At 32.7% G+C, this 13,912-nt stretch overlaps 2 protein-coding genes across 2 annotated transcripts; one reads left to right on the top strand and one right to left on the bottom strand.

The window, feature by feature from the left end:
- Window positions 1–2,504: 2,504 nt before the first annotated feature.
- On the top strand, window positions 2,505–3,557 carry LOC123195673. The gene is made up of 3 exons (XM_044609491.1): window positions 2,505–2,641; window positions 2,731–2,804; window positions 2,890–3,557. Exons 1-3 carry the CDS (start codon window positions 2,602–2,604, stop codon window positions 3,358–3,360), a joined length of 585 nt encoding a protein of 194 aa, XP_044465426.1. The 5' UTR covers window positions 2,505–2,601; the 3' UTR covers window positions 3,361–3,557.
- A 3,514-nt stretch (window positions 3,558–7,071) lies between these two features.
- On the bottom strand, window positions 7,072–8,331 carry LOC123213383 (zinc-finger homeodomain protein 1-like). Its single transcript, XM_044632813.1, has 2 exons — window positions 7,459–8,331; window positions 7,072–7,347 (listed from the first exon to the last, which is right to left on the bottom strand). The coding sequence occupies exons 1-2, from the start codon at window positions 8,174–8,176 to the stop codon at window positions 7,298–7,300; spliced, it is 768 nt and encodes a 255-aa protein (XP_044488748.1). The 5' UTR covers window positions 8,177–8,331; the 3' UTR covers window positions 7,072–7,297.
- Window positions 8,332–13,912: the final 5,581 nt, after the last annotated feature.

Genomic DNA, 13,912 nt, shown 5'->3' with positions numbered 1-13,912 from the left:
CTACTTTCTTCAACTTTAGCTCAAATTGGTTATGACTTAAGTTATGTCTTGGACAAATTATCACATTTTAATCTTATTTTTGTAATCATCAAAACTGTTTAGGGTTTAACAAAATCCATGTCTAAACTCATTCCTTTCACAGACATAAATTTCTAAAAAGGAAATGATTTCAACATGCATTGCATTACGTTGCAAATATTGCAAATGTTGCAAATGTTTTGAATGTTATGTTTACATTTGATATGCAACATTGGATAAAATCTATTCTAAGTTAATAGTAAAAGTTTACCATTGTATATAATAATGATGATATACTTAATGAATGATTAGCACTCACTACATTGCTTATAATGTTCTTGTAGTTAATAGATAAGTGGAGGTTGTGGGCCGTGGTTGGCTGAAACAAGAGGAGAAAGACACATGCTTAAAATGATATTAAGTTTTAATTTCCTATAAGAATGCACAAATGTTTTTAAAGACTGTCTACATTGTTTAAGTTTAAGGACGTAGCATTGTAAGCATTTTCGCTATGCATGTTAATGTTATGGATTTGTTATAATACATGGACTTCTTTATGGAATAAGAAAGTTTAAATATTTCCATGCTTTTTCTAAAAGATGTTTTTTGTTTTATAAATACAAATATTTCAAATGTTAATATTTTAAACTTTCCTTGTGGGGATACTTAGAGAATGGTTTACAAAAATATTGAACAATTGTTGAAATAAATGATCTTTTTTTTTAAATTGTCCTGTCCAAATTTTATGCAATGCTCGTCTTCTACCTAAATCTTGTGTAGGTACCTCATAAGAGAATTACACTTAACCTTCTTATTGGACTAAAATGTGACACTTACCCCTTATGAAGTGGCATGTGGGAGGTAAGTGTCATATTTTTATGTGATGAAGGGGTTAAAGTATTTTTCAAATAGTTAGAATACCGTCAAATGTTCTAAATCTCTTATATCTGTCTAGATCTGTATAAAAAACGAAAAAAATTGATCCAACTCAATCAAAACACTTATATTCTTTGACATCTCAAAAACATTCTACATTCAAGGATAAAGCCACCAAAATTCTTGAAAATCAACATTTGAAACCGTGACCCCCAACTTTTTGAGAAAAGTATCTAATTACACATGGATTTAAACTAGTTATAAACTGGTAAAATATAACAAGAAAACTATAATAACATTCATTTCCATTAATTACCAAAAAAGAAGCATTAATATAAGAAATGAACATTAAATGATAAAGGAGTGCAACGGGGCAGCTAAGAAATGTGATGAAACAGTATGAAAATACTGAAATACAGAGAATAAAACTTTCAAGTATCCAGAAGTATGCATATAAAATGGAGAATAACTGAAATTTAAGTTTATATATGAAATAATTTTTTTCAAACCTCAATGTGATGATTATATGGGTGTAAAAATAAACAGTGTATTTATAAATATCCCATCAAATTTTCTCAAAAACACTTTCTGTATAGTTAATGTCCAACAATATCCCCTTTACAAATGAGAAAAAGAAAAATATCTTTTCAATAGAAAGAGGGAGGCAGTGATGTTATGGAATTAATCGGTGCAGATGACTCCTGGTGGCAGTCAAATTCATAATAATATTAATGTGATTTATGTGGCTGAGCGTGCTTAATAAATCACCATTCAAGCCGACTTACATCACTATGCAAGCCTAAGTTAGGCCGATATTTAATCTTATTTCTAAAGCATTGACCATTTGATATTTGAATTGGAGCCACGATGTAATGGCAACTAATTAATATTGTCTCTCATTTTCCTGATTTGTTTATATTCTAATTCAAAAGTCAATACATCCTTAATGCTCTAGCCGCTAAAGAAGTCTAAATATCTGACATATGAGAAATGAGAAATTTCTTTAATAAATTTTTAAAATGGTTTGTAAAATGATTTCTGGTTTGTTCAATAATTTAATTAAGAAATTGAATTTGGATTTTTATAGGAGATAAAAAATTACTTAGATCAATGAATTCATGATTTTGAAACGCTGAAGTGAATTCCAGAAAAGATCGGCCAAAAACTCCAAGCCATGTGGTTTGCTTTGAAGGGTAAACAAGATTAACAAACTAATTTGTAATTAATCAGTAATTAATTAACATTAAGAGGGAGCATATTGAGATTATTCACCTTAAGAACAAACCTTAAAATAGGGTTAGTGAAGGGTACATGTCTCTGGAGATGGATACACATACACATCAAGCATGTGGGCATTGCTCTTGAGGAGGCTTATTTTGATTGTGCTTTAAGGGAAACCCAAACCCAATGTCCCTTACAAGTAAAGCACTTTTTAATATCCACAGATTATTCTCCTTCGTTTTTTGTTTCTCATCTTACCACAAATAGCACTTTTATTTCCTTTCATCACGTAGAGATATTTGGCGGTTCAATCTCAATAAGCAATTCAAATAATGTGAATAAAGCTCAGTTATCCACAAAATATTAGTATTTATGTCGTCTTCACTCCAACTGTATCTTGGGTTCCATTCCATCAATCGAAATCACTCTACTAGGATTTAAAAATGGCCACACACAACACATCAAGACAAGTGAAAGAATAAACTGATGGACCAGCAACTCAAAATCTTTAAAGCCGACATACTAGGTTCCCCAGCTTTCTCTTTATTTCCTCCCTTAAAAGACAGATATAATTTAGCATTAATATTTACTTCCTTCTTTTGTTTTGATTTGCAGAGCATGATTTATCTATTCGCGAGGCATCTAGTGGATCAAATTTTAGTAGTAAGTCATCATGTAACGATCAAAAGGTATTATTATGTATTCTTTGTTTGTTTGTTTTTTTTTTTTTTTTTTTGCATTATCCTTATAATATACTTTTGTTTCGTTTTGCAGATTAAGAAGAGGGACAATTCTCGTGAAGTGGAGTTGAAGATTCGTGGAGAACTTGAAAATGAAATAGAGAGAAATCTGGAGGAGGAAATAAAGGATGGAATATACAATCTAGCTCTGAGATTACATCGCCTTTATGTTCATAAGAAAGAAAGGGATGCGAGAGAAGCATATGGGTTATATGGTGATAAAAAGAGGAAGAACAAAGTACTTTCGGAAGTAAACATAAGCATAAGAATGGAGGGAGGGACCAAAATAGAAATAAAAGAGTGGAGGAAAGAAGAAGATACTGATAAGGGTGGTCGGCCATGGACCCCTTCAACGTCAGAAAATATGCAAGCAATGATGCTTCAAAAAGTTTCTAAGCACAAGAAGTATGATTGGGCAAATAGTTTGCGATCAGGTACAGACCCTGGAGCTATTAACAAGAAAAATAATAGATTGCTTAAGACTGAATTGGGATGGAAATGTTAATACATTTGATTGACTTGGATTTTTAACCTAGCTTTATTTTTATGAATTTTATAATAATATATATAAATTAAGAATGATAGGTAACAAAGTGTGATTACTACAACCCATTTAAAAGCTTATAAAAGTTTGATCAATAATGTGGGTTTTTGGGATATTGTAAAGTAATTGATATTAAGAAGACATGTCTTGATTGTTTGATCATTGTAACTTTGTTGTTGTTTTTGGTGGTGTTATTATTCTTCTCATTTAACCATGCGTCTCTTATTCCATAATTTTTTATTTATTGTTCATACTTGAGAGCCAATGGTAGAACATAAAATTTATATGGTTTTACTTTCAAAATATGATGCAACCCACTTGAGTAAGAAAGGCCTTTGTCACTCAAAACACAAACCCAACTTGAAATTCCATGAGTTTTTGTGGGCCTCAGCAATATCAATCACGTTGAAAGCTCAATTGCTTATTTGGAATAAGCCACAAATCATTTTCTGGGAAAAAGTAGTTTTAAAATTTCATGTTATCTCTCAATCCAATTAAATCTCATATCATATCTTTTAACTTATTCTCTTTAAACCTACCTTAATTCTCAGCACATGGCTTAGGCCAATGGATGTGTAATGAATATGTAAATATTCATTGAAAAATATGATTTGAAAAGCGAATGAATGTGCAGACGTGGTACTAAATGGCTTAGGCCAGTGGATGTGCTATAATGAATATGTAAATATTCATTGAAAAATATAATCTGAAAAGCGAATTGAATCGTCCCTCTCCTTGGGTTGGTCTGTCTAACAGGGTATCTAATTGAGTTGCAAAAGCCATGACTTCTTCCAATTGAATCTGAGTTTACAATATCAAACGAATCTGATGCGGCCCCTCCAGGGTAATTAATCAGCATTTTGAAGCCTTTCCTGTCTTTGAGGGAAGGAGAAAATATGGATGGTTGGTGGGTTGCCCATTAACTAATTTTGGAAGTTATATGTAGAAAACTTGTACTCCTTGTTCAGAAATTTTTTCTAAATAACTGTGGAGTATACATACTTAATAAAATAAAAAGGCATCGATGTGGATAGAATGAGATGATGACTTGTCAAATTTTTATCATATAGAATTTGGAGCCTTCAATCTTCTGTATATTATTTATGAATTGACATTTGACAACGAAAGATTACAACAAATTAATTTCGCACAGATTATCCCTGAAAAAAATGCTTTGTATAATTCAACTCAATCCGGTGGCCTAACCACATCCCTAATTAATAATATTCTATTGTATAAGAAGGAGAAGAAGACTACCCTTTTTCTTTACCATTCATTTCTCACTAATTTTAAAGCAAGCCAATAGTGTAGTTTCAAAATTTGGCAGAAACTTTCCTTCAAGTTCGAAAATTCTCATATAATTAAGGTTCTAAATTTGTTCGAAACTTGGACAACACAATCTAGAGATTTGGTGGATCAGTTTCCATTCCCCAAAATCTAACATAACTGATTCCAGATAGAAAATAGAACATCTTCAGATGTCACTCCATACATAGGAAACAAGAAAGATAAATTTAAAGCTTAAACTTGTGTCTGCATTTCTCAAAGAAGAACAAGCTCACAAACCGTTAATAGAATTTATCTACACATTTATTATTATTACAGTAGAATATGTTCTTTATTCTCGTATACATACACATCCAGGTTTTTGCTAAATTCTTCTACTTCTAAAACAATTATCCACCTTTATTTTTCCCTTAAATCTAAAACATCCAAGAAATTTTAAATTAATATGTATGTTACCAAACTAATAACTTTGGACAATATTCGTTTTTGTCCTGAAAAGGGTGAAAATAGAGTCTTATATGAGCCGGACATTCCAAGAACAACCAGTTAAAAAAGGTTTTAATCTATGGAAATTTAGTTACTATTAATAGAAAAGACTTAAGTGGGGGCACAACAGCAAAGATGGCAGTTAAATTTACAAATCAATAAAAAAGAAGAAGAAAATAATAGCTTAGTAGTTTTAACCTCAACAGATTGCCTTATCTGAGGTGAAATTCGTAGCACTTGAGAACAAGTGTGAATGGCTAAAGTAAGTATAAAAACAAAGAGAAAATAACTTCTCAGGTAGGTAAGAAGTGAGGATGATCAATCACTATCTGATGATGCAGAAAACCTTTAACCAAGATTCTCAAAGGACCACAATTTCAGTAGTGTCCAGCTTTAACTGATCATCATGTGTTGTGGTTAATTTCCTGAATCAAGCAAGGGGTCTCCATGTCTGCAATTATTTTTTTGTAAGCCAGTTTGGATACTACAACAAGCAAACTCACCAACTAAACTAATGTCTTTCTAGTAAACAAGAAACATCAATTTTATAATCTTAAAGGCTTGAAATTTCAAGTATGAGAACAAGACTTCAAATCCTTACATGTTCAAATAAATTTTTCTCCCTGCAAAAAAACAGTTTTCACTTAAAATAGCTGAATCTTCAAGTGATGGAAATTGTTGAAGAGGGTTTCAGACAAAAGTCGTGTGCCCCGCCTCCCCCCGGTTTTTTTTTTTTTTGTTTGGTTGAGAGCCCACATGTTCCCTTAGAAACAACTAAAATAAAGGAAAGAGAGAAATTTTAATCTAAGAGGCAGCTTCGGATCTATCGACTTTCTCAAATATCGACTTAACAGTACCAAACATCTGGATTTGATTTTGCATGGAGCCAATTCCACTGTTTGCTCATTTTTTATTTCTCAAGAACCAAACAGAAATTAGTCATTAGAAAATATTATAAACTTTTCCTAAAAATAAAATTCTTTCCTTTCACAGATGACAAATCAATGATCCAACATTTGGATACTATTTTCTTCAACATATATAGGAGGTCCTTTATATGATTAATCAAACGGAAAGTTGAAAACTACTACACAAATATATTAATTTTAAAAGATGTGTACTGTGATGAAATTGATTAATCTGTAAAGAGTAAGATGTTTTGAAAAAGAAATTGAACTCAAGTCTGCAAAAAAAAAAAAAAAAAAAAGTGAATGCAAAACCACCAGAAAAGAGCAAAGACTTGGCATCAGAGAAGGAGGCCCCATGATGAAGCTTAGTTCAGTTAAGCATTAAAGTTTCATGTGTACCCATAAAAGAAAAAGAATTAATGAACACAAGTAGTAGAAGAAGAAATGTAAGGAGGCAAAAGATATAGTGTCATTTGGGAATCCCAGAGCAAAAAGCCCAAAAGAACCCACATTTTGTGGAGGACGAAGAAGAAGAAGAATGTGAGTTCAAAAAGCAGTAAAAGTAGTGCAGGAAGCCATTGAAGACAATCTTTATGTCTCGAACACATATGAAATTTCTCTCTCTACTCAAGCACACATATCCAGAGGTGAGTTGTTAGAATAAGTGACACACAGAAGATAAGTATACTAAGAGAGATACACGTTGAAAGAGATGAAGACATAAATAGGAAATGGAAATGTAGCTCTTGGGCACACGTTGAGGGCTGAAAATGTGATGACGCAAACTTACAAATGAAAGGTCAAATCCAAAGATGAACCAGAGAGACCTTAATTACAAGCTTCAAGAATTCTGTCTTCTCTTTGGCTCTAACCACTGATAGCTAGTCTGGTACAATTATAAAAACCTTAAAAGCTTAACTTACCATGTATATAGACTACCTGGTTCCTCACCATTATTGCTAACAACAAAGCACATATCCACTGAAAATAATGAATCGAAAAGGTTTCAAATCCACTGATATGAAATTGAAAGGCACTTAATAAAGATCTTTCATCTACATTAATCTACTCTAATCCAAACAAATCCAACCAAAATGTTAAATCACTAGAAGAAACAAAAATAAAAACCCTAGAAACTAATAGTACTAAAATCCTTAGCTACGGAGTAGAGTAGTGGTGGTAGTAGCATAGCAGAACTAATCTTCAGCAAGTCAGCATCACAATATCCCCGTCTCCAAGTGATGGTTCCCCTCTTTTGAGTCCAAAGCTAGAGAAATACAATGACTTTTGCTTAAATCCTTAATCATCATCAAGTGTATTTTAAAGTAAATATATTGAGATTGAGATTGATTTATGTTGGATGTCTAGGGTTTCTTACCCAGAGTGTGCTTGTTGTTGTGCATCCACACCTTAAGCACATGCCGCTTCACCCCAGTCTCCTCACAGAACTGCTGCACTATTTCTTCATCGTGCTTTTGAATCCTCCACCCCAGCTTCTCCGCCAACTCCAGCATTTTATCCTTCTGTTCCTGCGTAAACTTCGTCCTATACCTTTTCCGTGAAACTCCTCCAAGATTTGACATGTCCTCTTGATCCTCTCGGCTATGAGTCCCTCCTCCGCCCGATGTCGACGGCAACGCCAGTGGCCTATGGTGCCCTGCTGCGGCTAAGTGCAGGTACCCGGCTGGGCTCCGGTAATACGGCGAGAATTGAGGAACCTGACTTGGGTTATGAAGGTGGCCGTGTGGATGGTGAAAATAAACTTCACCGGTACCTAGAGGTCCGACTATGGTTGAGCTCTCGGTGTTCTCTTTGCGGTGAAAATTACGGTGGCAATTACAGGCTGCACATTTAAGTGCATCAAGGGTGCCTTCTTCGCCTGCAGCAATGAACTCACCGCAACCATCCACCGCGTGTCCACCCATCCCGACCGCATGATTTTTCAGACACTCTCTATATCTGGGCTTCCTCGGAAGATGTGCCTCTGATACGGGTTCAGAACTCAACATTTTGACACGAGATGAGTGACCATGTGAGTCAAAACTCGTTTGCATACCCATCTCTTCATCTTGCTCTTCTTGATCTTCAAACTCCATTATTATTCTGGTTCAAAAGCTTTTTTTTTTTTTTATGAAGTTAAGAAATAATCAGAGAGATTAAGAGTTAAGTTTAGTGAGAAGATAAGAAGAGTGAGAGAGTGTGGACGTCAATTTTCCCACTCTCTGCAAAAGCAGTTGCGTTTAGCTTCAATGGGTTTTGAATATTGATAAACTTTCTTCTCCTTAAATAAAAACCTTTTTCTTTCTCTAACCATATTTTCACCTGCTATAACCGGTAAACGGTTTTTCTTCTTTTTATATTTTTTTTCTCATTTCTTTGTTTTTTACTGCACTGTTAAAGCGAGGGGTAGCAGTGTGAGGATCAGATGGTGTCGAGTGTCGACTGTGGCGTGAGGTGGCGTCGTAGTACAGTCTTGCAAAGCAGCAAATTAAAAAAGGAATCCAACGTTCACGCGCCAACGTTATTTGTTAATCACAATTCATAAATTTCCCCTTCCTTTTTTTTGAAGTCCTAATTTCTTGCTATGGACAAATCGTAAGAATAATAATATTGGAGAAACTAACAACATGCGTACAATATTCATGTGGGTCTTCGTAATTTATCTGTAAAATTTAATTCTTAAGGAAACAAGCTCAATTTTGGCTTTCTAATGGCACAAATAATCTACATACCCCTGTGGTTTTCATAACCTATAGACAACCTCTTAACCCCCCATCAGTACTGATGAGAAGGGTTTTTTTTTTTTAATTTTCTTTTTTTTGGCTCTTCTCTCATAATATTGTATAGCAAAGAAAAGAGGAAAAAATGTAAACTCTAAAAGAAAATGTTATATATATATATATATATATATATATATATATATATATATTATCAAAATGCTTATCCTTGATGGTTTAGTGTATGAAAGTATAAAGTTTTAATTTGATATTTTATGTCTGTTTGAGTTGTCTTAATCTAATAAATATTAGGGATGATAATTTGAGATCAATTTTAGAAGCTTCAACCCTCATCGACCTTAACAGGGAGGGGATTTACTGATGGAAATAGAGAAGGAGATGGGGACAGGGATAAAAAAATCCCCACAATCGGAGATAAACCAACGATGGGGATACATGTGTCTCCTTCCTGCCCTGCCTTGCCCCACCTCGCCGCACCCTGGCCCTTCCCCTCCCCGCCCCCACCCGTACCCTTACCCTTACCCTTACCCTTACCCTTACCCCCGTTCCTTTATATTAATATATTTATTTAAAATACTAATGTATTTTTGTAGTTTTAAATTATTTATGTTTTTCAAATTTATTTAGATTTTTGTTGTGCATATTAAAGTAGTTAATATATTATATTTGTGATATTTGAAATAGTAGGTTAATTTTAATTTTACTTAATTTTATTATTTAATATATTTATATTGTGTTTAGAAGGTATAAAGAAGATATTTTTTTGTAGGTACAAGAGAAAAATTTTCCCCGCGGGACGGGGAGAGGAGGGGATGAAGAGAGGATTTCTCTTTGCGGGGAGGAGATAGAGAATCATTTTCATCCCAGTAGTGGGAATGGGTCGAGGACGAGGACGGGGATTGAGTTCCCCTTCCCGCCCATCCTCGTTGCCATCCCTAATAGATATAGTAGATTGTTTTAGATACATTTTATTTATGGCATTAATGTTATTTTTATGTCCCTTTGATAATTGCCTTATAATTTATGTTGTTTTGTAATAATAATTACAAATATTATAAATTCTTAAGTTGCTTTCTTCTTTTTTATGGCTTTATAATTTAATTAATTATTGTAATAAGATGTTTCTTTGCACATATACTCATAAACTATATATATATTTATATATATAGACATATAATTTTATATATTTATATAAAATTTTTAAATAGTCTTGATGTAAGAAATTTCAAAATTATTGCAACAATTCATTTTTTTTAATTAGAAACCATTAGACAATAAAGATTGAGAGGGAAAATATCGAGAAGAGATTCAATTTCATAATCCTTTGAGGGTATTTTAATGTTGTCAAGAATATTAATACATTGTAAGTTCATAAAAATTACACAAGTTAAATTTTACTATCTCATTCAACAAAAACCACCAAAACTAGAAATCTATGCAAGATTCATTCAACGACTAACAAAAATCCATAAAAAACAAAGCAAAGATAATGAAAAATACTTGAGAACTTCTTATTAATCATGCGAAACAAGTGTTTTACGTCAAAACTCAAGTAACTAACTCAACAAATAACAGAAAAACACATTATATATTGCATGCCAACTAATTACAGATTGTTAAAACAAAGATTAACCCTTGGATCTATTAAATGAAAATGAAAACCGTGTGAATCACTTACCATAGATCAGCCAAACCTACCTCAGTCGTTGGATCTGCCATGAACGAGCTCAAGCCCTAGAGGCACTTCAGGAACATTTGAAAAAAGAAGAGAAATAATGAAAGGAAAAAAAATTTCCCTCAGTTCTATTTTTTTTCCTTAAACAAAACCAATACGTATCGTTTCATACACCACCCGTTAGTAATAGTAACTCTGTTATAACATAATTTTTATGCTTCTTAACATCCTCCCTCAAGCCAAAACATAGTGCATGGCTTAAAAAATAAGTATAAACTACAACTATTATATGTAACAACTATTGCTTTTAACATATACACCTTAATCTACTCACATACCATTTGTAATAAACTACTATTTTCAAACATAGCATGCTAATTGACTTACTTAATTAGCTTCCTCTCTGAATCTAAACAATTTCTCACAGTTGTTGTTAACATGACATTCATTCAATCAGATTCCTTTGTGCATTTGCATTATTGTGCATGTTTAACCGTGTGCACCATTGCAAAAACCATACTACACATGCAAAGTTAAAAAGAAAATAATACATCAAGTACACAATAATGAATACAACATACCATGAACCACTACTTTGTTCCCTCTTTTGTTGCATTACTGTTAGATATGTGATCATTCCTATACGACCCAACAATCAATCTCTTTGTCAACATTAAGAACCTAGTTATAGATAATGGCTTGGTTAATATGTTTGCTACTGGAAATTCAGTTGGTACATATTGAATCTCCAACACTCTAACAATAGTTCATTCCTTTATGAAGTGCACATCTATTTCAATGTGCTTAGTCTTGCTATGAAACACTACATTTGAAGTAAGTGCACGATTGCCCATGTTTTAATACCAAACAACAGTAGGACTGGTGTATTCTACTTGAATTTCCTCCAATAGATGGCTTATCCTAGCAATCGTAGTAGATACTTGACTAAAAGACCTATATTCAGCTTCTATTGATGATAAAGAAACAAATTTCTGCTTCCTTGAACTCTGTTGAACTAGATTATAGCCAAAAAACACATAATAACCACTAGCAGACCTTTTATCCCTAATGTTTCCAGCCCAATCAACATTTGCATAGGTTTCTATCTTAAGCATTTAAGTTGGTATAAACAAAACTCCCTTGTGTACAAATCCTTTGATATACCTTAATAGCCTTTTACATGTCTGCCATTGTAGTTGAGTAGGAGTCTTTAAAAATTGACTCAGTTTATTCACAACAAAGGACAAGTTAGGTCTTGTCATCATTAAGTATTGCAAAGCCCTTATTGTACTTCTATACAGTGTTGGATCATTAAACAACTCACTATCTTCTATAAACAATTTTTCACTCACTAATAAAGGTGTGACTACTAGATTAGACTCACTCATGCCTATTTTTTGAAGTAAATTTGACACATATATAGATTGATTTAGGAACACCTCTTTTGTATTCCTAACAACCTCAATTCCCAAAAAATAATTCAGCTCTCTCAACCTTTTTAGAGCAAATTCATTATGTATGATAGTCACAAGTTTGTTTATAAAGATAACATTTGTATCAGTTAGTAGAATTCATCTATATAAACCAATACATACACCCTTAACTTTTTATATGAAGCACAAATAAGTTAATATCTAATATTGCATTTTTGAACCCTTTGCCCAGTAAAGCTTTCCTCAGTTTTTCATGACAGCCTTTAAGGGCCTGTTTCAACCCATACAAGACTTTAATTAACTTGTAAACATGAGGAAGGTTTTCTGCATCAATGAAACCTTATAGCTGACTCATGTAAACACTCTTTTTCAACTCACCATTCAAAAGTCCATTGTTGATATCAGTTTGGAAAAATGGCCAACCAAAAGAAACTACCAAGGTTATGATTATCCTTATGGTAATGGGTTTAACTAGTGGACTAAAGGTTTCAAAATAGTCTACTCGTATTGTTTGTTGAAAATCTTTAGCCACTAGTCTGGCCTTTAACTTTTGTAAGTAAACATCAAGATTTAACTTTGTTTTAAATACCCATTTATGATCAACCACATGCATATCTTGAGTATGAGGAACCAAAATCTAGGTCTTGTTCCTTATTAGGGTAGTATAATCCTCTATCATAGCTTCAAACCATTATGGATTAGTTAAAGCCTTTTTTATGGCCTTTGCTTTTTTAGGTGTGAAACCAAGAGAGTGTTCCGTCAAAAATATTTTGGGTTTAGGTAAGGATCATGTTTGAGATCAAGTTATCATTGGGTACATGGAAAAAGTGTTTCTTTGTATAGGATTGTGTTTAGTATAAGTTGAAGATACATTTGAGTTGATAAGTTGGTCTTTCAGTTGGGAATTAAATGGATGAGACATCTGGTTAGAGTTAGGTATGATGCAATATTGTTAGATAACGGAGGCAAAGTAACATCTAAGTAAGTAGTAGAAAGTGTGTCAAATGAGTCAACCATATGAGGTGAAAAAGTAACTAAATCTGAATGTTTTTCTTTAGGCTGATCTATTTTTGGAATGAGATTACGAACTAAATCATTATTTCTAGGAAATGTGTTGGAAATGGTAGCTGATGATTGAACAATTGATTGTTGAACTTCAGTACTATGAGCTTGTCCTTTAGAAGGAAAAACAAGTGATTCAAAAGGAATACAAATAGTAGAGTTATCCTTCTCAGTTATTTGCTCTTTAAGTTTTAAAAAAAATGCTATATGGAAATATATGCATTGTGTTTTCTAGACCAAAATTCTTTTCTAAACCAAAGGTTGTAATAAAATTTGCATTATTTCTAAAAGGAAATTGATTTTCATCAAACACAATACTAGTAGAAACAAAAACTTTTTTAGACTGTGAGAGGCCTTTATATCATTTATGAAATAAACTATATCTTTTGAACACACACTTTTAAGTGTAAAATCTATTTTGTGTTTATATTGTAGGGCTTAAGATATAGACAATATGCATAACCAAATACTCTAAGGTATTTATCATCTAGTTTCTCTTTAAAGAAAACCTGATATGGTGATTCATTTCATAAATTTGTGGTAGGTAGCCTATTTATAAGGAAAACATATGTTTGGAATGCAAAGCACCAAGAGGTAAGTGGCATTGCAACTTGAGACAACAAAACTAATCCTAATTCAACTATATGCCTATGTTTTTGTTCTACTTTACCATTTTGTTGGTAAGTGTAAGGGCAAGGATGCTTAAACCCTATACCATTCTCATTTTAGAAATGTTGTAAAACTTTTATGTTCACCACCCCAATCACTTTGAACTATCTCAATTTTCCTATCGAAGTGATTCTCAACAAGTTTATGAAATCTTATAAACACATTTTGACTTCAAATTTGGTTCTAAAAAGGAAAAATCCATGTGAATTAAGAGAAATCATCAAGAAAACGAATATAATATCTAAAAACATCACT

This window comes from Mangifera indica, chromosome 1, assembly GCF_011075055.1.
Source record: "Mangifera indica cultivar Alphonso chromosome 1, CATAS_Mindica_2.1, whole genome shotgun sequence".
NCBI classification, from domain to species: domain Eukaryota; kingdom Viridiplantae; phylum Streptophyta; class Magnoliopsida; order Sapindales; family Anacardiaceae; genus Mangifera; species Mangifera indica.
Note: the sequence above shows the minus strand (reverse complement) of the source record. Positions and strands in the feature narration are given on the sequence as shown.